The sequence below is a fragment of the Perognathus longimembris genome, chromosome 3 (assembly GCF_023159225.1).
Source record: "Perognathus longimembris pacificus isolate PPM17 chromosome 3, ASM2315922v1, whole genome shotgun sequence".
In the NCBI taxonomy this organism is placed as follows: domain Eukaryota; kingdom Metazoa; phylum Chordata; class Mammalia; order Rodentia; family Heteromyidae; genus Perognathus; species Perognathus longimembris.
In genome coordinates this window covers 120,556,062-120,582,130 of record NC_063163.1, presented here as the reverse complement: position 1 = coordinate 120,582,130, position 26,069 = coordinate 120,556,062, and the positions used below count along the sequence as shown (strand labels likewise).

The 26,069-nt window shown below is 44.5% G+C and overlaps 2 protein-coding genes across 2 annotated transcripts; both read right to left on the bottom strand.

The window, feature by feature from the left end:
• Positions 1-5,560: 5,560 nt before the first annotated feature.
• Positions 5,561-14,405, bottom strand: Mmp27 (matrix metallopeptidase 27). The gene is made up of 10 exons (XM_048341017.1): positions 14,304-14,405; positions 13,213-13,451; positions 11,958-12,106; positions 11,733-11,864; positions 9,909-10,070; positions 9,603-9,720; positions 8,114-8,244; positions 6,960-7,119; positions 6,296-6,399; positions 5,561-5,802 (listed from the first exon to the last, which is right to left on the bottom strand). The coding sequence occupies exons 1-10, from the start codon at positions 14,403-14,405 to the stop codon at positions 5,561-5,563; spliced, it is 1,539 nt and encodes a 512-aa protein (XP_048196974.1).
• Positions 14,406-16,749: 2,344 nt separating this feature from the next.
• Mmp8 (matrix metallopeptidase 8) lies at positions 16,750-24,555 on the bottom strand. The gene is made up of 10 exons (XM_048341016.1): positions 24,445-24,555; positions 23,307-23,551; positions 22,478-22,623; positions 22,270-22,395; positions 20,371-20,532; positions 19,359-19,476; positions 18,852-18,985; positions 18,330-18,483; positions 17,556-17,659; positions 16,750-17,185 (listed from the first exon to the last, which is right to left on the bottom strand). Exons 1-10 carry the CDS (start codon positions 24,553-24,555, stop codon positions 17,082-17,084), a joined length of 1,404 nt encoding a protein of 467 aa, XP_048196973.1. The 3' UTR covers positions 16,750-17,081.
• Positions 24,556-26,069: the final 1,514 nt, after the last annotated feature.

Below are 26,069 nucleotides of genomic sequence, written 5' to 3'. Positions count from 1 at the left end.
TACGCCACACACACACACTCACACACACACACACACACTTAGGAGAGATACAGTTAAGCAATTGTTTGAGGAGAGAGAATTAGGAAAATTAGCAAACACATCAAACTCATTTGTGAAGGTGAAATGAAGATGAAACTTATACTGTATTTAGAGGAAAGGGAAGTGAATTTAAACTATTTAGTGAATTTAAACTATTTACTATTTAGTAATAGTTCATATGAGGCAAGACTCACCTAAGTGATACATAGTCACTGATGTCTGGGATATGCCAACAAGGTGAAGTGAGTTGCACAGCTAGGTTCAAGTCCTCCCCTTTCCTGGCCATGGAGTACTGGGGAAGATGCAGCCTGAGGACTGCTGCCCTCCTGCTGGTGAAGGGAGGAACTACCGCCCACGTCCAGTCCAGCGTGGCTGGGATTCGAAGGAATGTATTTCAGTCTCCAGCATGGTGGCAGGCAGATGACAGAAATTAATGAATCATTAGAATTTCCTGCTGTGAGACTGTCCTAACACTTCCCATGTGTTAACGTGAAAGAAAATCCTAGGAGAAAGCTGCTAATGGACATATACTTTTTTGGCCAGGGAAGAAGGCGAGACACCAAGAGGGAGGTAATACTTAACCCCAAGTAGGAGAAGGGAAATCTATTTCTAGAACTTCCGGATAATTAATATCCTAATCTTTAAAGTACAGTCTGCAACTCTTCAGAATATTGTGCATTCTTTTATCTTTCATTTGGCAAATGTTGCTTGAGTATTTATCGTGTGGTAGGCATAGTTGTTGAGGCCAGGCCCTGCTCTTGCTCTTCTGTAACTTCCACTATGGATTTAGGGAGCTGAACGTAAGTGCAGAAGGCAGTGGGTTGCACACATGTCCCGGGTTTCCTACTGACGAAGAGCTCCCAGAAGCCCCAGAACGACTTGGTCTCTTCCGGGCCTGAATTGTAATGGAAGTCAGCCTGGACTGGCTGTGGCGGCTTTCCTTCCTGCTCTCCGGCTCAAGTGCTCGGGGAGGCGTGGCGGCTGCTTGCGGGAGGGGCTGGTGGCATGCGGAGGTGTGTTTACATGTCTTGAAAGGGACTGAGCTCTCTCTGCTCAGTCTTTGATCTTGGCTAGGAAACTGCTACTTTGAAAACATATCCATTTTGTGCTCTGCTAGGAATCTATCAATCTAGACAACTGTTTTCAGACAGAAGACTTCTTTGTCATCTTCTGGGCCTTGCACATGTTTCCATATTTAATTCTGCACAACTATGCTGCAAACTGAGAATTTAAAAAACTCTTTAAAAATAATGCATAAAATTGTGGTTGTGCAGTGGCGGTATGTAATGTTTGGATACACTGCATTGAATAATGTTTAAGTCAGGCAAAATGACCAATTTCCTCAAATTCTTATCATTATGATGGGGAAATTATGGCAGCTATAGGCATGGGTAACTATGTCCTGAACAAGGCCCCAATTACCCACCAAATAAAAACAGTAATTGGCAAGTGGGATTTAGTCAAATTAAAGAGTTTCTGCATGAGAAATGTGATTTAATAAAATTAAAAGTTTCTATACATCAAGGGAAACAATTGTGAGAATCAAGAGACAACCCAAAGAATGGGAGAAATTCTTTGCCAGCTACTAAGCAAAGCATTAATATATAGAATATACAAGGAGTTCAAAATACAAAATAGCAAATGAACAAATAATACAATTAACAAATGGGTAAATGAATTGAACAGACACTTCTCAGAGGAAATGCGGTGGCTAAAAACTACATGAGGCCGTGTTCAACATCCTCAGTCATGAAGTAAAAATCAAAACCGCACAAAGATTCCACCTCACTACAGTCAGTATGGCATCCATTAAGGAAAACAATAACCACCACAACAAATACTGACAGGGATGTGGAAGAGGAAAGAATCTCTATATATTTCTGGTGGGAACATAAGCTAGTACAACCACTGTGGAATTCACACTAGTATACAAGAAAGACACCTGTGTACCCATGATTAGTGTAGCTCTATTCAAATATTTTTATTTTTTAAAAAAGGAAAGTTAGGTGATGGAATCCTACTCTTCAGTAACTTTCTACTCCATGTGGACACTAGTTATCTAGCTATACCCAATACCCTGGGCTTTCTTTACCTTCTCATTTCTTCTTTCAGAACTTAAGGAGTGAAAACTGAGGAGGTGATTCATGGTAACCTTCCTTGGGAGTAACCAGCTGATGCTGTTTGATAAACAGGTACTTCTCATTCTCCTGACCTGCTCAATAGTCCTGGCAGGAATCATGACCAAGATGCTGTCTGTTCTGACTATTCTTTTGAACAATTTCCCTATGCCAGTAGTCTGTCACATTGATTTGAGGTTCTATATTGGTGAATCTTCACAGTTAAGATGGGTGTTGGTATTTTCTGGGAAAGATATTTCACAACTGGCCTTCATCATTGATGCTGATATTCCCAGCCCTCAACACCAGCCAAGGGAGTTGCCGCTTTTCTTCAGGGACTGTAAGAGCTCCAGTGGTTTCTCAAATGTGGTCTCCAGACTAGCAGCATAAGCAAAGCCTGGTGTTCTAATTAAGTTCCCGTCGCTATGACAGATACCTTATAAAATCAGTGTAGGGAGAGGAGAGATTACTTTTGGTTTATGGTTTCAGGATTTCAGTCTGTGGTAGTCTGGTTCCATTGCTTCTGGATTTGTGGAAAGGCAACAGGTCCAGGTAGGATCTGTGGCAGAGAACCAGAGTTTAAATCAATGCTAGACTGTGTGCATAGTCTAGGGCTATGCAATAACTTGCCAATATTTTTAGTCATTCTTATTCCTGTGCAAGGATGGAATCTCGGATCAAGTGGGTGCAGAGTTGGGCTATAGTGGCCTCCCTAGAGCCTCATGGATGACCAGTCTGCAGGAATGTCTTCATGGACAGGCCATACGTGTGATGGGCCCATCAGCACCTGGGTTTCAAGCTCTTGTTAGACTTGCCTAATGGAGAGCGTGCAGTGTTTCCTCTTTTATCTTTACACACATTGAGAAAAGAAACCACAGCAATCATGAAATCAGAGTTTTGGTAAAGCGTGTTGCGGAAGAACCAGGAAGCACATTGCAGTGGGGCTTACTGGCTGCAACTGCAAGTTTGATGGCGAACGGGAGAGGCAGACAAGTGTGTGGAAGGGTTTCTTGCTTTTCTGAGTGGTGTTGGTGGTGAGGGCGAGGCATCACCAAGTGTTAGAACTTTCATAATGCATAGGAGGAGGGCCGTTGTCAGTAGGAGCCAGGATTCTAACATTTACCATGTGGCTTGGGGTGGAAGTAATCTCTTATGACAATAGATAAAATAACAGAATAGAACTACAGCATGCTGTTAAATAGTCAGCAAGTGGTCACTTACCATTGTTCTTTGTAGAATTGGCTTAGAAGCCAAGTGAGGGTTGGGATGTAAAAGGACTTTTTACTCATGTATCGTGTGATAGAGTAGCCACTGCTTCTGACAGAATGCTATTTTTGCTGATATAAACTGAATGTGGAATGCAGGATGTTTGCTTAATTTGAATATAAGGTGGAAAATACATTTGTTTTTCAGTCATGGGGCTGGAACTCAGGGTCTGGGGACCATCCCTGAGCTCTTTTGCTCAAGGCTAGCACTCTACCACAGCACCACTTCTGGTTTTCTGGTGGCTAATTAGAGATAAGAGTCTCAGAATTTCCTGCCTGGGCTGGCTTTGAACCACAGTCCTCAGATCTCAGCCTACCGAGTAGCTAGGATTACAGGTGTGAGCCACCAGCACCCAGCAGAAATTTTTTTTTTTTAAAGAAGTACTTCCTTTAATGTGCAGTTGTTTGAATTGGTTCATTTCCTTATTTCCTAAATCAAGTTCCCCTTATGTAGAACAAGTGCCATAGAAGTTTATAATGCTCATGGAAATAGCATACACGGCCAGAAGCTCCGCTTCAGGAGGCAGGGCAGAGATCTACCATGGAGGCAGCTCTTCCCTCTCACTGTGGCGGAACTGAAGTTTTCTCATTTTGTAAATCCCATATTATTGAAAAAAAAAAAAGGTATGGTTTCAAATATAAAACTATGAAGTAAAACCACAGCTGTCATTGCCGACATGAATCATTTCATGTGCTTCTGAGTGTGCTGATGTGTTTAAACCTGGGCGGTGAAGACTAGTTCCCCATCTTCCCCCCGCCCCAACTTGCAAAATATGTTCATCCTCTGGTTTGCAGCATCCGCTCCACGGCTGCAAAGTGCTAGTCAGTCACGCTGGGTGCAGGAGCTCAGTGACCCACAGCATAAAGAATGGACGTTCCACAGAACGAATAACACCATGCCCACAGGAAGAATTGCTGTGGAAGCAACAGTACACAGCAACATTCAATCTGTTAATTAATGACTGGAGCTCAGTTCTCATTTTCTGCTTGTTTCTCTCTGTGTCACCACATGGGCAGTCTGTTCCAGCCCCATGTCACTGTACAATGACCTCTCTCTAGTTTATTTTCTAACCTCAGGCTCTTCTTGGTAGAGAAGATATATGTTCAACTCCCTATGGGGCATCTTGAGTTCCTCTTCCAAGTTTTCTTCTCTCAGACTTTATTACCCTAGTGAATGGACACTCCCAATCTCTCATTTATTCAGGAAAGGAAAACCACTGAGTGACAACTAATTTCTCTCTCCACCACAGTACACAGCTGATCCATTCAGCAATCTATAAGGAAGGAATGGTTACGTGTTTGAGAACATACAATGTTGAGAGGGCAGGGGTAACATTTCTTTCCGCAAGTGTTAAATACCCTTCATGTAGGCAGACTCTCACCCTTCCTTTGGGGAAATAACTTATTTGATTGGTGAGTTCACAGCCCCTCTAGGGATGAGAAATGCACTTTACTGGGCTTCTCAAACCTCAAACAGCCAGACAAAACGGAATTCTAATGATTTGTTGAATAAATGTCTTTAACATTTAGTTTTAAGACACATCCTACTTTCTCAGGTCCAAAAAGCATGAAGTGGGCTTAAAACACAGTCAATTTTTTTTTTTTTTACTTTGTCAGTAATGGGGTTTGAACTCAGGACCTGGGCAATGCCACGAACTTTCCTGCCTGGGATAGAAGCATGATCCTCAGCTCTCAGTCTCCTGAGCGGATTGCAGATGTGAGCCACCAGCACCAGCCCAGAAATGTTCTTTATACTTGATAACTTCTTTTTTTTTTGTGGCCAGTTCTGGGCCTTGAACTCCTGAGCACTGTCCCTGGCTTCCTTTTGCTCAAGGCTAGCACTCTGCCACTTGAGCCACAGCGCCACTTCTGGCCGTTTTCTATATATGTGGTGCTGGGGAATCGAACCCAGGGCTTCATTTATACGAGGCAAGCGCTCTTGCCACTAGGCCGCATTCCCAGCCCCCACTTGATAACTTCTTGTTAAAAGAATCAGGCAGCTCAAAATGGTTGTCACATCTGTACCAATAGATGTTTAGAAGTAGGACTAACAGCTCCATATTAAACAATGATTCTAGTTTCCTTGGAGGTAGAGTTCAGATAAAAAGAATTCTTGAGATTTATTTTAGCTATATTAATTTATTGAGAGCTATAAATTTGTTTCAACAGATGAACAACACTGAAAATAAGAAAGCTTATTGTTTTATGACACAATATCCTTATGCCTCCTGAATGTGCTTTTTCTTTGACTCCAAACTCAAATGATGAATTTAATGGTTCTTTGCACTTGAACCAAGAATTGGTTCTCATCACTCTGGTGATATTTCTTGCCTTTATGTCATATTCAAATTGCTTTAATCCCCGGAAGAAATAGAAGAACTCTAGAGATGGAGAAGCATGATTAATAATCTTCTATGACTGTGTAATGTCCATACTTTCTTATGAATAGAGAATAAAAGATAATATTATGAAGAGCAAGGACACTTGTAGAATTATATAGACACATGCCACTTTTATACTTGGTAACTGTATGATCTAATTATCTTTGAAAATATAGTAGTTAGACAGTGTCTGGTAAATTGCCTGAGGTCTCATCTACAATCCTTTTGGCTTGCTACTTGAAATTTATAGTTTTTACACACGAACACCAAGCTGTATAACTTAAAGTTTGGTAAGTTTTGATATAACATATTTATAATAAATAAATATACATACATATATAGATAAGTTTGAGCATCATTGTTATCACTGTATTAATCTACTTGGGACTGGCAAGATTACACTGAAATTAAAGTGTTGAAGGTTTTGTGCCATCCTCTTGTACATTCAATGCACTCTTCCGAGCATCTGCAAAGTTCGGACCCTGATGCTTACCTTTGTGCTGGAAAGCAGCATCGATGCGGAGACTGATTCCTGGGAAGCATTTCACCACTCTCTGTGGGTACCCCCTGTCCATCCTTTGGGTCACCTCATCATACCTGCATGCATGAATGGGAAAGGTTTCTGGTGGATTTTGTTTTAAGGAGTTTCATTCTTCTACTTTCCAACTGAGAATCAAGTAGAGATATGGGGGGGGGGAGGGTAACACTAGCAGAAGGAATCCATTAGGATGCACAACAAAAATATGGTGAAGAGGATGTTAGTTGAGTCACTTACATTATGTTAAACAACAACAACAATAACAGCAACGAAAGTGATCAGGGGAAAAGGCCTCATCATTTGTCAGACTGGAACTCAGATTCTGAGGAATTGTTAAACTGATTGTGGAACTAGCTTTCCTACATTCTCATTGTTGTCAGTTTGGCTGGTATCACTTGACTTATTATTTCATCTTTTATCTTTATCTTTTATTCCACAGAAAGATGAATGGGCTGACTGAATTATCTGTTAGTTTAGTAAATGCCACTCACCAGAGATTGCCTTTAACACAGTTCACCTTGAAGAAGAACACAGGGTTGTTTTACTTTGGTCTATGTGGCAGAGGTACTTGTGTGGGTACTTCTCCATGATTAAATGAAGGAGTCAGTTGCTGACATACCTCCAGCACCAGATGCCCACAAAGAAGTAGGTTTTCTTTGTGTTTTGGTCACAGACGGCCGCATCGATTTTTTTCACATGTCTGGGAAAGCCAAGGCTGTAGATCGATTTGGGATAGTCTGGCAGGACAGCGTACTCACTGATCATCCAGAAGTTTTCATCTGGGGAGAAGCAAAAGTGATTATCTTCTGATCTATGTCCTGGAAGGAGAAACCAAGGCTGTGAGGAGTTTAAAAATAACTAGGTGCCTAGTTCCTCTCAGCTTTGGGGCTTAGTCATTCCATGCCTTCATTTGTCCTTCCCCTGTCCTTCCTCTATTACCACTATTATATGAAGAACACATAACAGTAGTGACTAATAAGCTACCCTCCTCAACCAGCTTCACTTTTGAGATTACTTCTAATCGGCTGTCAATAATTAAGTTTTGACACATTCTAAATTTCAGCCTTGTATGTTCTCAAAGGCCCATTATCTGGTGAGATGCAAATAAAAGTAAGGTTGCTGGAATAAATGGGAAACTCAGTTACAATTGAATTTCAGATGAACAATGAATAACTTCTGGTATAAGCCTATCTAAAATATTACAAAGGCATACATATATTAAAATTATTTATTGTTTGTATGAAATTCACAGTAGCTATTTTTAAATATTATAACCCTATAAAAGAGAGTGAGATTGCCATTACTAGGTCGAAGAGAGGACCTTTTAGATTTTTATTATATACATTTCTCTTATGATCACAGCCACAGAGAACCCCAGGACAGTTGTTCTTTTTCTGTGTGTGTGCCAGTCCTGGGGCTCGAACTCAGGGCCTAGGTGCTAGCCCTGAACTCTTTTGCTCAAGGCTAGCACTCTACCACTTGAGCCACCGGGTCACTTCTGGCTTTTCCTTTGTCACTTATGGGAGATAAGGAGCTCACAGACTTTCCTGCCCGGGCTGGCTTCAAATTGCAGCCCTTAGACCTCAATCTCTTGGTAGGTCGGGTTACAGGTGTGAGCCACCCCCAGGGCCTGGCTTAGTTTTCTTTTTGACAAGAACCTAAGATGAGGGCAGAAGCCGTGTCCACTGGCTCCCACATGAAGATTATATTCCTGACACCAAAAGACCTGGCATCCAGAGGCAGGGGGAGAGGAGTCCTGATCGGCAAATTTACCTTTAAAAACCAGAATCTTATCTTTGGGGTTCTCATATGCCGCGTGCAGATCAGCTGGCAAAAATGGCCATAATGAAGCAATTGGTTCAAATTCAACATCAGCAATATCGTAATAGATCCTCCATAAGTGCCTGTGTTCAACAAACAAAGCCTACATTATGTATGCAGCCTGTAAATCTATATCACAGACCTATGTTACATAAGTAGTCAATATATCTACATCACAGACCTAGGTTATATACGGGCAGTCTGTATATCCACATCACACCTGTGTTACATATGTAGTGAGTATATTTACATCACAGACCTACGTTATGTAGGCAGTCTCTATCTACAGCATAGACCCACAATAGGTACACGGTCTGTATATCACAGGAAAGGGTTGGTAGGTAGCATTCTCAAGTAATTTAGAGAGTCAACAAACTTTCCCTTCAGAATTTAGGTGATTGCAAGTTCAGATCTATCCGTTGGACTACCGAGGAAAGAACATATCATTGTGTGTACTCTCTGGCATGCTTCGAGTGCCAAACTATCCATGGAAATCTTACAAAACTGGGTCTTGAGTGCTCAGTGACATCCAACATGCTAAGCCAGCACCGAGCATTCTAAGAGGAATATTTGATGCTGATGTTTCCTGGAATGAAGAAATGTTGTTACTGGCGTGCCAAAGTATTTCCTCAGGATTTCCTTCTGCCTATAAAACCATAAATCTGTGAGTGATAGCTGAGAAATCCCTGCCTTCCCCTTCCATTTCCAGGTAGCCCTGTGTGATAACTTGTGTAGTGGTGGACAGTCCTGCTGAAAGGAGCCCCATTTCAAATGTTCTCCCCCGCCCCCAAGATGCTAATCAAATTGCGTATGTCCTGATACTTGGCTCTGAAAATAGTCATGGTCACATAGTTGGAACACAGTGTAGATGGCGATTAAAATCAGTAAGTTATATATGGTAAATGAAGTAGATGAACATAGAGAACTTCCTGCTACAGTTAATATTTCACTGATGAAATATTAAGACTTGGCAAGAGGTGTGCTATGCTGGCTTGTTTTTAATAGCTGGCTCTTGGTTGAGAGGAGAGGACTTTTTTTTAGTGGTTTCTTATTTTCATGGAAAAATGCCTGCAATGTCAATATGACTGAACTTGTTAGCAAAAATTCGTGAAAAGTTTCCTGATAGGCTTCTGATGTCAAGCATAAAGTAGTTAAGTAACACTTCTGGATGAACGCTTTACTTTGGCCAAAAAGTCACCAAAAGTATACTCTACTTCACATTCTTATGGTATGATCATTCAGAAAGTTGCTTTACAACATTTCAAAACAAATTTTTTAGAGTCCAGGACATATGCACATGGCAAAACATTGAAACAGTGTGTAGTCATAATGCGTCAAGTAAGGGGCACGCGCATGGGCAGTTCCCAAGGTTCTCTCTGTCCCAAATTCCTGGGATAGAAAACTCCCCATAGGTGACTGTGTGTTAAGGGAATAGGTTTACCTGCCTTTAAAGAACATGACTTCTCTGCGCAAGGTAGTAATGGCATCAAAGGTCAGATCAGGGTCACAGGCGTGGGGTACAGTTGGTGTCCTCGGCTTGGAGGTTGCCTTAGGTAGACCTCCTTCGATATGAACAGAAATACCACAGCAGATTAAGAAGGCACGAGGAAATGTGTCTACATACAGATTTCACCCGAGCAAATAATTACCCCATGATAATAATTTCACAGAGCAACTTTCTCAATTTCCTTTCTGAAAAGCTTCCTATTTAGTTTAGTCACACCTTTAGGCTTGTCACTTTCCTCACCATAGATGGATTGGATTCCATCGATATCATCCTGAGAAAGTGGATATCTGTTAGGGTCCAGGGAGACATAATTCGGGAACATCAATGCTGTTTGATCATTGGAGTGAGAGAGCCCCAATGAGTGACCAAACTCATGAGCAGCGACAAGGAACAAGTTGAAGCCTTAATTAAAAAAGAGAGAGAGAAAACATGAGAAACCAGTTGATCAAAACGGTTGTTGGGAATGTTCCTCAGTGGTAGACTGCTTGCTATTTGCCTAGCGTGGTCAAGGCCATGGGCACACTCATAGTGAGAGAGGGAGGGAAGAGAGAGAGAGAGAGAGAGAGAGAGAGAGAGAGAGAGAGAGAGAGAGAATGATTTCTTGAAAGTTAGAAAGTAGCAAATGAGGGAAAATCTTTGTACAGGAGTTGTTATAGTGCACATGTACCATCATCTATTTGGGAGGCATTTCAACACTAATAATTAGTATTAGTCACATTATGGAGAAGTTTAACCCATTGTAGGTAAATGACTTGTAAGCAGTGACTCAGGAATGAATAGCATTATTTTTTAAAATGATGTCACCAGGATTTGATTGTTGCTGCTTCACTTGGCAGTATGTGAACATGTTACACCTACTGATATTCTCCAGATTCTCCCTAATCTATGAGATAATGTCCAAGTTCCTTTGCACGGCCACCGTGGTCTGGTCCTTGTCTTTTCCTAGCCTTGTATTTCATTTTTCCTTTTGCTAGGGAGCCATATTATGTTGCTCCACTTCTCATCTGTGTTATGTTCTCTCCCATCTACACTTCCATTCCTTCTGCCCAGTGTATTCCCGCTCTGGCTTCCTTCTACTCAGAGGGACTGTAACCAAGTGGTCAAAGCTGACTGTTTTAGAGGGGCTGCCTGGGGATCTCCCCAGAACTTGGTTGAAAGCTGTATTTGTCCCCTGACTCCTTCAGGCAAGCAAGCCCTGCCAACTTGGGTCCAGAAACTTATTAATAATTTATCTCGTACATCCCTTTGGCAGGACTTAGAGCAATTTGGGTCATATTCATTTTCAAGGATGGAAAGATAGTGACATCTTTGATTTATGTCTCTAGATATCTGAGCAAGGCTTTCCAACCCTCATTTTGGCAAGTGCTACACTCTCTCTCCTGTAACTGTCAGAGCACAGTCATAGTGCCTTAAGAAGGACTGGGATATGTCTAAGCAGAAGATGCACAGCAGATGTGGTTTAATCTGCCTCTCAGTTGCTTGAATGACTCTGTTCTCCCTTCGTCATCTGATCTGCTTGCGATGCTAACTCATGAGGCGACAGCAGGGACCAATCCCAGACTGCCTTGCTGCTTGTCGCTTGGTTAGCCCAGATCGCTCTGCCAGCCTCACTATACATGGAAGAACAGACTGTTGTGCGCCATTAGCTTTGTTTTACATTAACTCAAACTGACTCAAACTGACTGTCTGGAGTCATTTGGTCAAGAATGGATACTGAAGCCTCTCTGCCCAGCAGAGAGCTACAGCTTGGGCTTTCCTGGGATGCTGGGAGCCAGGCCTCAGTGTTAGGCATGGAGTGGGCCCTCAGGTATTGCGGACCTGTGAAGAAAGCTGTGGTCATACCAGGACTGGCAAATCTGTGCGGGCATGGTTCAGATAGTGCGTGGGCCACGCAAGCACAACTGTTCAAATAGATATTGGACACTCCCAGTAGTGCCCTCTCGGAACATAGAAAACTGGAGAAATGAAGACATTTAGAATTAAAAGGCAACTAGTTGCAAAGCTACTCGTGGCAGATATGCTTTAGAATAACACAAACTTCTTACAAAGGCGACTCAGACTCACCTGCCTCATCTGTGGTCGTCCACTTTTCATCCTCATCGAAGTGAGTGTCACCACCCAGACCCAGACCAGGAGGGAAGGCATGGCCAAGGACTCCCAAGGGGCCGTCGAAGTACCGGGGACACCAGCCATGGACTGAGAGGGACAATCCATGGGGACAAAGATCAGCCTCTTCCAGAAACCTCCCGAGACGAAAATTAGCCCACGTTTCTCTGTAGGAAACCTTACCCCGAGTCCTAAAGGCGATCATGATGTCTGCAGTGCCCCGGGAGACCTTGGTGAATGTCAGAGGGGTGACCTTGCTCCACACCGCTAAAGCTCTGTGGATGGCCTCGTCCACACCAGCGCGGGCCATGTCCGGAGTGTAGTTCACTATTCTGAAAAAAAAATGCATGAGAACGTAGATGGCACTGGCTGGTCACATATGTATATATGTGTGTGTGTGTATATGTATATGTATATGTATATACATGCGTACACACCTGCTACAAACACTAATTTGTACCTTACGAATCACAGACTTTAGTAACACTTGATATTGCACCATTACCTCACATCTGCAACTCACCTCACTCGAGTAATTTTCATATAACATGACATCTGCATGTCACTTCATTTGCCATCACTGCATTATAATTATATGGTATGTAAGTGAAGGCTTTCATCTTCCTTGGGAATCAGGTGGTATTACTACTCTTACAGAGCAGGTTCAAAGAGGTTCAAAGATTTCCTTAAGAACACACCCTGACTGTATGCGAATGTATTCAATGTCTTTTCACAAGGCTGGGATTCACTGTCTCGCGTGGCTGTGTACAGAGTGACGTGCATGCATCCTGTGTTGTGTCATGGGAGCCACGGAGAATTACCCTACAGAAGGTTTGTTTTTTCTCTTGCTTGTATTTCCTTCCTTGGTAAGTCCGGTCTGTTATCTCAAGTCTTAAGATTCAGTAAACGGCTCCAGAGCGGCTGCGTCTTGTTTTCCAGGCAGGGGCCACGCATCCTCTACGTTCTAGAAGTAACTCAACGTCCCTGCCCTTGAGATGCCTGAGGGCAGACCCCATCCTCCACCCTGGGGCCTCTCCAAGCTGGGGCAGCTCTCACCTGAGCTGCCTGCCCTCCAGGGCTTTCCCAGTCTCCCCGTGCAGCTCCATGCTGCCTCTCGGCGTGTCCGCTCACTGGCGGTGCCCCTGCACCTGCCCGTTCACAGCGGAAGGCAGAGCCTCGCGGCTGGAGCCCGTCTCCCAGGTAACTGGGGCTATGGGAAATCACCTTTTGATTTCGGGTCTCTGCTCATCGGGGGGGGGGGGGGGCAGTTCCACCAAAGCCTGCTTCACAGGTGTGCAGTGAGGATGGGACATAGGAAATCTGTGAAGTCACATACACACACACACACACACACACGCGCGTGCACGTGGCAACTGTCAGTGGGATGAACCCTTGTGTCCTGGAGGTGACCCTCGTGTTCCCTTGGTGAAAGCGTTACCTGTAGGTGAGGTGATGTTTTCGCCACCCAGGCAGGGTGTAGCCGTACTGCCCCACGTCGGGTACCCCGCACCTGGGCATCCGCATGATCTCAAGAGTGCTTGAGTCCAGTTTCCCCGTCACTGTCAAACCAAAAAATGCTTGCATTTCCCGAATCTTGCCATCTAGGAGGCTTCTGTTCTTGCTTTGAGTGAGATGACTCCCTTCTAGTTCAGGAGAGTAGAACTGGCTGAGATATGCCTGGCCAAAAAGACAGAAAGAAGCACTGACTCCAAGAGAGCAAATTTCCATCTCAGGATAAAATAAGATAGCCTGACACACGCACGCGCATACATGCACACACACACACACACACACACACACACACACACGTTTTGGCAATAGAGAGGGAAAGAAGGAAATGAACAGTGAGGGAAAGAGGAAAGGAAGGACAGAAAGGGGAAAGAAAGGACTCATCTCAATCTTTCAGGTCCAAGAATCAGTTGATTTGTGAGTGACCAGAATTAGCCAAACCACATAGCCCTTAAAACTTCAAACTTCCACAGAACAGAATGGAACACCTACCTATCAAAGAACAACACACCGGACATACTTTTGCTGTTCCTTACATTTAGAATTTTAGAGAAAATTCTAGAAGAGATAGCTGATGAACTGTTTTTCATATTTATTTTATTTATCAAATATTACAAATTAACTGCACTGACTTTTAAGAGGAATTTCCAAAGCAATGTACACACACACACACACACACACACACACACACACACACACACACTCCGTTGGACATTAGGTCCTTCTGTTCTGGTTGTCTTAAATTATGATTATAGAGATCTCTACTCTTTGTAGGACTGCCCCTTCCTCCTTTCACTAAATACTGCTACACTTGTGACCACTTTTTAAAAGTTTTAGCAAATTTGGCTTCCCGTCTTTCTTGCTTTCCCTCTTTCCCACTGTCGCTGATGTCTTTAGGTAAATAGAAATCAATTCCTTCTCAAAAGAAAGTCTGGGACTCTTGCTGAAATTTGCTATCTTCTTAGGATCTGAGAAGGGCAAGAAAATGAAAATTACTATTAGCTGACAAAATTTCAGTACCTGAGCCAGCTGCTTGTCTTCCTCATTCTCAACCTTCAGGTCTTTTGGAAATGCAGAAGAGAATGTTATAAGAAACAAAGGTAAAGGCCAGTGGCTCTTCATTCCTCTTTCTCTTCAGTTGAAGCCTAATCCTGTGTGTACAGAATTTAGAAAGTAAGCAGTGAGACGTGGCATGAATTGGTTTGCATTATCATTTAATTAATAACAGCAAAGGAAACTCATCATGAAGTATGTTACAAGTTGCTTTTCTCCTTTGATAGACTTGATTTCACAATCATAATCTGGCATTGTTTACTAAGCACGTTGTTTATTATTGAAGTGAACATTCTAGGAAATGAGTCTCCAAGTTAGTTTTCTCCTTGCAATGTTGTTAGTTTTTCCTATTCACGAATTCCTGTGAGTATATGAAGTGATTTTTTTCTGAAGGAAACCATAAAGTATCTTGAATCAGAGCATGCTGATCTGATCTGAAAGCATTCATCAAGCCCAGATGATTCTAACAATACAGTTATGGTGAATGCAGTCAGGTTGGTGAATTTGAACTTATACCAAGACCAAGCAGCAAGTAGCCAAGTGCACAGTGGGGGTTAAGAAGACTGATGTGTTTGTCAGGTGGTGTGTTGCTGTGGCCAAATACAGGAGAGTCCAATTTCAGGGAGGAAGGATTACTTGGGGTTCATGGTATTAGAGGACTCAGTCCATCATGGTGGCTTCATTGTTTCCGAGCCATGGTAAAAGGGGAGTGGTAGAGAAAAGTTGCTCACCTTACAGCAGCTAAGTAGGGAGAGGTGGTGTGTGTGGGGGGCAAATAGAAACAGACAGAGAGGCTGCACTAGGGGACTTCCTCCTCCCTCCCTCCTTTTATGCCATCTGTGCCCCAGCCTCCTGAAGGGAGCCATCTACTCATCTACCATCTCTGTGAGAAGAAGGAAGCAGCAGAATGAGCCGTGGGAAGTGTTTTCTGAAGAGGGTAATCCACCAGTAGACTGCCATGGAGGATGGAGCCGTGGGTTTGATGAAGAAGGCAATTGACTGGCAAGACGCAGAACTCATAACAGACACAGAATGCAGAGGCCTCGGAAGGCCAGGGTTACTATGAGAAGTAAAGGTATGGTTAGAGACAGTCCTTTGGATTGATTTCAATGCTCTTTTCTTTACATGCGCCACTTTCAGATGAGATAACACCTCTTGTGATGTGCTTACCCTTTCCCACCATGTGTTAACATTTCCTTTCCAAATATTAGCACCGCATGTGTAAATGTCCCAGATTTCTTCCTCGACTTAATCCTGAATAAAACCTTCGTACCGCAGCTTAAGAACCCTAAGTAAACCCCAAGTAAAATTCCTGGCCTCTAGGGCTCATTTTGAAGGAGGCAGGAGAGGAAGCGGGACCTCTCCTTTTTGCCACTCTCCTGGAAGACACCCAGTAATCCTTAGCAGGGCTTCACCTCAGCACTGATGGTTCCTCCTCTTAAGAGCAGATATACAAAATAACACACATTGGGTGGCACAAAACAATATACATTTATTCTCTCACAGTCATGAAGGCTGGAAGACCAAGCTCAGAAGTACCTCAGGGTCAGGGTCCATGTCTGAAGGCTTTAGGAGAAGTTCCTTCCTAGCCTTTCCCCCATCTTGGGGTGGTTGCTGGCAGTCCTGGAACTATTTGGCTCATAGGTGCATCATCCCAATCGCAGGCTCTGTCTTTTCAGGGTTTTCTTCCTTGAATGGTAGCCAAGACATCCTCCATGTTGTTATTCTCCTGAGGGGTGCTAGGGATGGTACCCAGGACCTCATGTATGCTGGGAAAATGTTCTGGCACTGAGCTACATCCCATAGTCTTTTCCTCTTTTTATAAGAACAAAAGCCATATAAATTAAGGGCCCACCTTAATCTAGAGCAATGTTATCTCAATTAATTGCAGCTACAAAAACCCTGGTTCCAAATAAGTTCACAGTCATCAAAACCCACATCTATAGCCTCAATATGCTTCTTGGGAGGGACGCAATTCAAACCACAACTTAAATCCTCTTTATTTCTTCCCAAGAGTGAAAAAAATAGCACCACAATTTCTGTAAGAGCCTGATTTATTCTTTACGTGGTTTATAAGCTGTACCGCTAACCCAAATTCAGTGCTAAACTGCATGCAGCATATATATATATATATATATGTATATATATATGTAAGAGATGTTAGAGAAAGTCAGGAATATTTTATTTTATTTTTTTAATTTTAATTTTATTTTTTGCCAGTCCTGGGCCTCGGGCTCAGGGCCTGAGCACTGTCCCTGGCTTCTTTTTGCTCAAGGCTAGCACTCTGCCACTTGATCCACAGCGCCACCTCTGGCCATTTTCTATATAGGTGATGCTGAGGAATCGAACCCAGGGCTTCATGTATACGAGGCAAGCACTCTTGCCACTAGACCATATCCCCAGCCCCTCAGGAATATTTTAAGTGAGAGAAGAAAGCAATGCGATTGTGAGAGACAGAAGTCAGACAAATGGTAATGTGTTCATGAGCTCTGAGGGGACACGCGAGGTACACTCCCACCCTTGTGTGACGGCCCCACTAAACTGAGATGGAATACCAGAGAACAGACTGAGCCTGGGCCGACGATGGGAGCTCCCAAGTGTCTTCTCACTGAGAATGGTCCCGGTGAGTGTGGTGGTGGAGAGAACATTTTTTGTTGTTCAGCAGTGAGAGAAGAATCCGCAGGACAGTGCGTGGACATGCAAGGTCCGTAGTAAGGGCGTAGAAGTACTTCTGATCTTGCTTCTTTATCTACAATTAAGCCATAAATTGCTTCTTGCAACTCTGGTAACTCTACGAGCAAGAAGATCAAATGCATAGTATCTTGGCCCACTGAAGAAAAGGAAGAAATCTATTAAAAAAAAAAGAGATAATATATTGAATTAGCTGATAGAAGATCTCAGACACCTTCAAACTATAACTCTGGTCCCTGCTCAAACATAACACTCAAATGAAAATATACCATTTTCAGATTTTCTTTTTTTAACCAGTCCCGAGGCTTGAACTCAGGGCTCGAGCACTATCCCTGGCTTCTTTTTGCTCTAGGCCAGCACTCTACCACTTGAGCCACAGTGCCACTTCTGGCCTTTTCTGCTTATGTAGTACTGAGGAATCGAACCCAGGGCTTCATGCATGCTAGGCAAGCGCTCAACCGCTAATTCCCATTCCCAGCCCCATTTTCAACTTTAAACAGATTTGATCATAGTTTTCTTCCTACTTACGATCCTGCAAGAAAACGGCATCAATTCTACTTTCTAATCCTGGGAAAACACTTGACACAACTTGAGGATAACCTGGTTCCATGGATTGCCTTTGGTTGTTGTATCTGGTAAGGACAAAATGTTACAGGATTTAAAATCAACACAAGATTTCTTTTAATTGTATGCATGTTGTAAAATGTATTCTCATTCACCCTTCCATTTGCTGAGATTAGGAAGGGCCTGTTTCTAAGGCTACATATTTACTTATAAAATATACAAGTATTATAAACTCTAAGGCAGGATTCCGCCATTTCCCAGAGTAAGAGCTTGCATCTCGTCTAGCTCGTACCTAGTTGATATGTGGCACCCATGCACATGCATGTATAGTGTGGATGATGAGTTTATCTTGCACACCAATGCGTGCAGATTTTCTGGACATAATTTATCTGGCCATATTGGAATTTCACTCCACGTCAGAGACTGGTCTGCTCTTGTCTCTCTTTTGCTCCACCCTGGTGTTTTATGAGCCTGTGTGTGGCTTTATGATATAGAATCCTTAATACTTCCTTCCCTTCAGGCACTACGATTTGGTAAAAATGGAAATTACAGAAGCTACATTTAACATCAACCATTTTGTGAAAAAGCATTATTATTCCCACTAAAGCAATCAAAGACCACCTAGATTTTTAAAAATTTTCAGCTGCCCGATCATTGCTGGCTTGTAAACAAGGCAGGGAAACACAGATTCCAACTTCTAGTTGAAAAAAAAAAAACCCAAAAAGCAGCTCATCTCACCTCCAGACCTGATCATTCACGAAGAAGTACGTCTTTCCCGCATAGGCGACGGCGGCATCGATAGCCTGGACGGCGTGCGGGAAGCCGTAGATCGAGATCTCCCGGGGGTAACCGGGCTGGATGTCGTAGCCGCTCAGAGCCCAGTATTGCCTGCCTGCCGGGTTGCACAGCAAAGAACGTTCTGTGTCCACAGAGAGGCGTTCACAGGGCCCACAGCAGCCCCGTGGCTCCTCCACGTCCACACTTCCTAGCCTGACAGTCAGGGACCCACAGCTGATGTCTCGTCGCCTGTCGCTTTTCTGCGGAAACTAAGTGATCACCTTGAGGAATCTCAGAAAGCTGTGAGTTGTGTGAGGAGGGGAATTCTCCAGACGTGGCGTTCTCATTGCGTGGATGAGGGCCTGGGGGCCTGGAGACTGTGCGGCCCGCTCAAGTCCACGTGGCCGTTAGTGACCAGAGGACCCGTGCCCGCCCCTGCTCCTCGGGAAGAACTAGAGTAAGAAGGCAAGCCTAGGAAGCTACCTTTAAACAGGAACACCAGGTCTCTATCGAAGTCCTCGTAGGCAGCCTGAAGGCCGCTCGGCAGGGCTGGCCAGAACAGAGAGATGAAGTTGAGCTGCACCTGCCGCAGCTGAGGGTGTCGCCTCCAGAAGTACCTGACGACGGAACACAGGGACACACACGCTGACGAGCGCGCTCGTGGGCGCAGCCCCGCAGCCACCCCCCGGGATTCCGGGCGAGGAAGGCCCCTGTGACGGCTCGGGGAGTGGGAGCAGCGCACGGTGTGCAGTTGCCAGCTCAGCGAGCAGCCCAGACTCATGGGGACCTTGAAATCTTCGGCGCTTGTGAAGTGATATGGGCAGTAACTGGACTGAGCTGAACAGACGGGGATGATGTTTTAGGCGTAAGCTTATGGCTGATTCCTGAAGCCGTCAGGCACCATCTGTGATGATGTCAACAGGTCTTCTTTAGTGACCCAGTTTTAAGGTGTGCCAGCGCAAGAAGTTGAGGAAAGGCACAGTTCTGTACTTGTCTGTAAAGAAGAGTATTTCTCCACGGAGCGTGGTGGCAGCACCAAATGTCAATTCGGGATCGCAGGCTCTGGGTGTGCTAGGTCCCGTAGGCTGGATGGGGTTCCGTGAAGGTCCTGGGAGGGGGTGGAAACATCAGCTAAGTCCACTCCAGACAATTTGCAGGACGTGGGGGCTTCATGTGGAGAGGAGGCAAGGCACTGGTCACTGCTTAAATGTTTAGTTTGTCTAATAAGAGAAATGATGGGGGCTGAGTACATGGATCCAATGGTAGAGTGCCCACCTAGCACGTGTAAGGACCTGAGTTCAAACCCCAGTGCAGAAAAAAAAAATGAGAGCAACAATAGTTCTACATGTGTTCCAGGTAAAGTTGGAAAGTATAGAAATCTGAATTCCATGTTCTTTCCTTTTAAATTCTAGTATTTTCCTCCTCCCCCTTCTTAGTTCCCCCTTCTGCTTTTGTGGTCATTCATTATCTACTTCCTCCTCCCTTATCAGTAGTCACGTGCTAGCAAGGGTCTGACTTCACTCTTGTATACTTCAGTACAGAGCTGTAGATCTAGGTCAGTATCTTTTCTGTAAGAATTTGTATCTTAAGAGGTTTACTCACTGTGGAACAAAGGGCCATATTAATAGCTAAGAGAATTTAAAACACCAGTAAGCAAAGAAAGGATGGGGTTTTTGGTGGGGTGTGTGTGTGTACGCGCACGCATACATGTGTGAAAATCAAGAAACAGAGTTAGTGTAGGGCTCATCACTCTTGGAAGTTCACAAAGAATAGTCCCACGTGCCACCATACACAGCTTCTTTGGCTGAGATGGAACCTCATGGACTTTACTGCCAAGGCTGGCCTCAGACTTGTAACCCTCCTCTCTCAGTCTCCCGAGTGCTAGGGTTACAGGAAAACATCACCGCCCTTAGCCTCCAACATTTCCTTTAAGGCAATGGACATCAAAATAGAGCCCAAGATAAAAGTACGCACATGTGCGTGGTTCTTCAGGTGGTCTTACCGTAGATGGCCTGAATGCCGTTGATGTCGTCTTGGGGGAGTGAGTAGGTGCTGGGCTCCCGGAAAGCGTAGTTGGGGTACATCAGGGCTCCAGGATCAGAGGAGTGAGAAAGCCCCAAGGAGTGGCCGAATTCGTGAGCAGCAACAAGAAATAAGTTGTAATCTAAAATGCAAGGACAAGTGGGGCCATTTAGGAAGAAGATGGACAGGCCGGCTACCATCTGTAGAGGAGATGACCCTTGTCATAGAATGGACAAATGACAGGTGTTTCTGAAGAAGGCTTGAGAGTGAGGGAAGAAGAAGGAAGAAGAAGCCAAGTGAGCAAGCGTGGAGGAAGGCTAGCGTGTACCCTGGAAACAGACAATTCACAGTGTGGCTGGGGAATGTCAGTCAGGAAGGCAGGCCAGCAGGAAGAGAGTAGAAAACCACTCAGGGTCTTCAATGCCAAGGCAAAGAATTAGACCTAATTTGGCACCAATTCTGTAGACAGATACTTTTAAACAGGCAGCATTACGATGGACGAAAGGTTCTCCAAAGATGCTCCTTGCTTTGTCTGGCAAGAACAGTTACAGAGCAGAGACTGGACAGGGGAGAAAGCATGTAAGTATACCAGTAGGGAAGGCAAGAGGTAATGGACACCTGAGCTAGTGGCTAGGGCTATGGGAACACAGAGTCATGGGAAATTATGATGAACATGTACACAATATTGATTATAAGAAAATGGTGGGAGAAAGTAGAAGGTGCATCTCCTCTTATTATTGAAAATGGCTTTCTGGCATACTCTCATTACCATGTGGTCCTCCAGACAGCCTAGACATTCTTGTCACAGGCTTTTCCTGGTAGGAGCAGATTGCTATATACCCCTGAAAAAGTGCTCCTGGGAAACAAAGTAACTAGAGTGAATGTGTAACTTTCTGAAATAGGACAGTTTTCTAGATAATCCTGATTACTTCTGATAAATAGGCCTTCTCAAACCCCATTCCATTTCCGAATGCTTTTTAGAGACCTGCCTAAAGGCAGTGGAGGTACACCTAGGTTTTGTGAGCCGTGTACTTTCTGTGGCAGCTACTCAGCTGCGCCCCTGCCGAGCGGGAAGCGTCCCGGAGGCTGCGTGAACAGGACCCACACCCAGCACTTGGATGCGCAGGGGCTGGGCGGGATCTGGCCGTGATCCGGGGCTTTTGGATCCCTGTCTATTATGGTTTGAAAGTCTCTCTCATAAATCCATATGCTAGAAAGGGAATCTCTCCAGCAACAGTGCTGTGTAGGTGAATGCCATCAGGAAAGGGCTTGAGGCTCCAGTCTGTTCTCTTTGGTCCTTTCTTGACCTTTTACCTTCTGCTGCGTGAGAATGACACACGAAGGACCTCACCAGATGCCAGCACCTTAGAGGCTGCAGGCTCTGAAACCATGCGGGAATTCTTTCTTTTTTTTTTTTTTTTTTTTTTTTTTTTTTTGGCCAGTCCTGGGCCTTGGACTCAGGGCCTGAGCACTGTCCCTGGCTTCCTTTTGCTCAAGGCTAGCACTCTGCCACTTGAGCCACAGCGCCACTTCTGGCCATTTTCTGTATATGTGGTGCTGGGGAATCGAACCCAGGGCCTCATGTATACGAGGCAAGCACTCTTGCCACTAGGCCATATCCCCAGCCCCGGGAATTATTTCTTGATTCAACTCCTAGTTTCAGGTGTCCTGTCATAGTAGCATGAAAATGACTGACTGCCTAAGAAATGAGCATTAAAAGAAAAAACACCTGAATTGACTTTACCATGGTAAAAAGTTTAAATGTTCTTTTAAAGTCAATATTACAAGACAAGGAGTAGGTGTGCGTATGCACGCACAGGTGTGTGGTGGGGGAGGTGAATTCCGAAGTGGAATGTGGACAGAACCTTGGAGAACTTACTGGTGGAGTTTTGTGTCCATGTTTCATCTGCATCAAAATGAGCATCTCCTCCAATTCCTGGGCCGGGCTGAAAGGCGTGAGCGAGGATTCCATTGGGCCCATCAAATGGAGAATTGTCACCATGATCTGAAACAGGACAACCTGTGGTAAGCTCCCGAGTCCCAGGAGGGCCAGGGAGAGCAAAACCGCGTGGCTGCCGCGTGCCTACCTCTGCGGACAAAGGCAATGTGGATGTCCGCTTCCCCCTGCGGGATCCTGGTGAAAGTGAGGGGCGATGCCCTGCTCCACACTCCGAAGGCGTCCTCGATCGCTCTTTCCACCTCAGCCCTCGGCAACTGCAGGGTATTGAGAATCCTTCAAACAAGAAGGGGCATGGAGGGGTGGTTATTGCGTGCGGTGGCCCGCCCTCCACAGGCTGGAGCAAGTTGCTTGCGTGACCTGTGACCGCTGGGGAAGATACAAGCAGGGAGGGCCAGGGTCCAGCCTGAGACGGACAAGGGTCTGGATCAGTTCCTACCCATCTTTCAACATCAGGTCCTCACTCAGGAACTGAGGGCAAGAAAATGTCCCTCCTATTAAGTCACATAAAGCATTTCGTTTGCTGCTGGGTGAGTGGTGTTCTGCATAGAATGTATAGCGTCATTATTAATAATGAGACCTAAAGAAAGGTGGCCAACAATGCTGGCAATGAATAAGCCTTTCATTTTTATCTTAAAGTGAGTACTCACACACACACACACACACACACACACGTGCACACACAGAGAGAGACACACAGAGAGAGACAGAGAGGGAGAGAAGAGAAGGGAAGATAGCACCTCTTATGGTCAACTCTTCTTTAGAATGTTGGGGAAGAAAGAAATGGCAAACTCGAGTTAGAAGAACCCAGGGGACTCTCAGTCCTTCCATTCCCACACATGCCTACCTTTCATTCACTATTTATACTCTGCCGAGTAAGAGCATTTCTCTGTCCATCCCTGGAGTATCCTCAGCCCTGGTGTGTAAGGAACCAGTCACTGGAATGCTGGGACTATTACCTGTATGTCAGATCCGTGCGCTTCCACTTGGGGTCTCCTGGGGTCAGCATAAAATCGCCCCGATCCGGCACTCCACAGCGAGGCTTCTCCATCATCTCCAGAGTTTCCTTACTCGGCTTCCCGGTCACATTCAACCCAAAGAACCGCTGCATTTCCTTAAGCTTCTCAGCAATCATACTAGCGCTGTTCTTTCTTGCAGACCGGTATTGGAGGCTTGGTAACTGGTAGAACTTTTCTAGGTAATTCTGGACAAAAGAAGCGTATGAGAATTCTTGCTGTGAAATGGCTTTCCACTTTCTGGGCATTTTGTACTTCTTTTCTCCAAGTCACTCAAGAGTTAAGCAAGAGTTTATACCAGGACTAATAACAGACACACAGAAACATGGTCCTCCAGAGCTCTGGCAGTTTATCCATGAAGTAGAGGTCTCAGAGAGGATGAGGATGGTGTCACACACACAATGTGCACGGAGACTACCTCCCCCTCCTCTTCTTCCTCCCCCTCTTCTTTTTCTCTTATCAAGGGAAGATACTGAGCGTTGAACTGTTCGTTTTGCTTCTGGCAGCTTATAAACCATCTACAATCTGGTGATGGGAAATCAGATAACACAATGTATTTGATTTTAGTTAATTATAATCTTCCATCCTCATGCCCTCTTCCACACTTTTGACTACAAAGAAATGTTAATACAGGAGCAGAAGTAGTAACTTCTATGTAGTAACATGTTGTAACTGCTATCTTTACTTAACAAAAATTGGTGCTGGGAATCAAACCCAAGACCTTAGGCAGCTACTTTACCACTGAGCTACGATACACTCCCACCCCAGTTAGTAGTAACTGAATTGCAGGTATATTGCAAGGGAAAATTGTAGGAAAGAAAGAAAGTTATATTTAGTTTTTATGAATAAAACCATTCCTCCTTCGAGGATTCCTAGCTGGTTTTGAGATGGGCAGTTTGTGTTCATGTCTAGATTTTTGAAGACTCGGCCTTGCCAGCGTAACACTCTCCAAATGGCTGAACCAAGTCAACCTCATAAATGCCATCCAGATAATTTCTTTCAGCCTAAAGAGACTAGAACTAAAGAGCAGCCCTCATAATATTCCAGTAATGAGCAAATCATTCACCCACCCAATTAATACCTGAACAGTTTTTGCATTTTTTTCAGCGGGGTGCTCAGAAGGCACCGGAAAGGCCCTGCAAAGGTGCATGCAGAGAAGTCCGAGAAGTGGAAGTGTCTTCAGGTTGGACATCGCCATTTCTTCAGATACGAGCTCTCCTGGCCTCCCTCGTCGCGCCTTGCGCAGGGCCCTTCTGCGGCCGGGCACCTTGGAGCTCACACTCTCCCGGGCTGTTCGCCAGCCTCTTCTGGTCCTTTATGAAGACATGGAGCTGTAGGCCATTGCAGCATCAGGAATATGAAGCAACACGGGTTAACTGCACTCCGGCGGTGTTGCAATTTTTAAATGTGACTTAGTATCCAAAATAGAGGAATCCTTCAGCAGAAAAAAAAGTAGTGTGATTGGCTGCATTTTGCTTTGGGGAATTTTACAGTTAGATCTACTTTTACAAAATTGTATGGTCAAGGAGAGGGAGAAGGGACAAATCCCAAAGTTCCAAGTTTGCATTTCCTGGCGATGTTTTGGTTTATGCAGGGGAATGGTGTTAGAAGAGTGCTGGGGGTCTTGGGACAAAGGGGTCCAACTGCAAAATCTCTGTCCTTACCCATGTACTGTCCACGAGGAGAGAGTACACTGTCACTATACAGGGTGTGTGTGTGTGTGTGTGTGTGTGTGTGTGTGTGTGTGGTGTGACTTCATAGATTCCCTACGTTCCCACATCTCCGTTTCCTCAGCTTTAAGGCAAGGGTGATGATAGCCACTATGTCACCGGTATGTTGTGACAGTGAAATGAGAATGTGCACAGCGCCCAGCAAACGCCCAGGCACCAAGCACAAAATATCAGGTGAGAAAAACGAGGGTCCAGCCATGGGACAAACAAAGACGTTCCTAGGACCCCACCGACTCTGATGAAGGAGGGCGTATTTTTAACTACGAAGGGCCAACTAAATTCCTATCATTTTTAATGCCAAGTTTTTAAAATTTTTCTTTTTTCTCTATTCATTTTTTCCCCCTTGAGACCAAGTTCGACTGTGTAGTTCAGGTTGGCCTTGACTTGTGACCCTCCCGCCTCAGTCTCCTGAGCGCTGTGATTACAGGTGTGAACACCACACCTAGCCTTCTTTTCAAATCCTTTCCTCTAGGAAGTCCATTAATACAACATGAATATACTCAACAATTTATCAAAAATATTTTCAAATAGAACTATGAAGAATAAGCATGAAGCTTTCTAATCCTTCTTCCCACCAGTTTGCTTGCCTCCTCCAAAATGTCCAGTGTGAACATCTTAATGCCTCTGTAAAGAGACAATTCTGCGTTTTGATCCAAGAATCCACAGACTGTCAGGATTATAGTGTGTACACAGAGTACAATTTTAGATGATCTCAGAGTGGGTTGGCGTAAAGAAGAGGCAAATCCTCTGACAAAGTGGGCCGCCATGTCCATGGTAAACCAGTAGAGGGCGCCCCCAGCACATCCACCCATTTGGTCAGTGAGATTCTTAGGTTGCTTACATATTCTCTGCCACTTGGTCTTTGCTTTGATGTCCCTCTTTAAGTCTGATGTACTCAAGTCTATCAGCTTCCCCTATAGGGGTCATACTTTTTTGGTGTTACTTTACATCTCTTTCCCCAACCTACTCTTAGCTG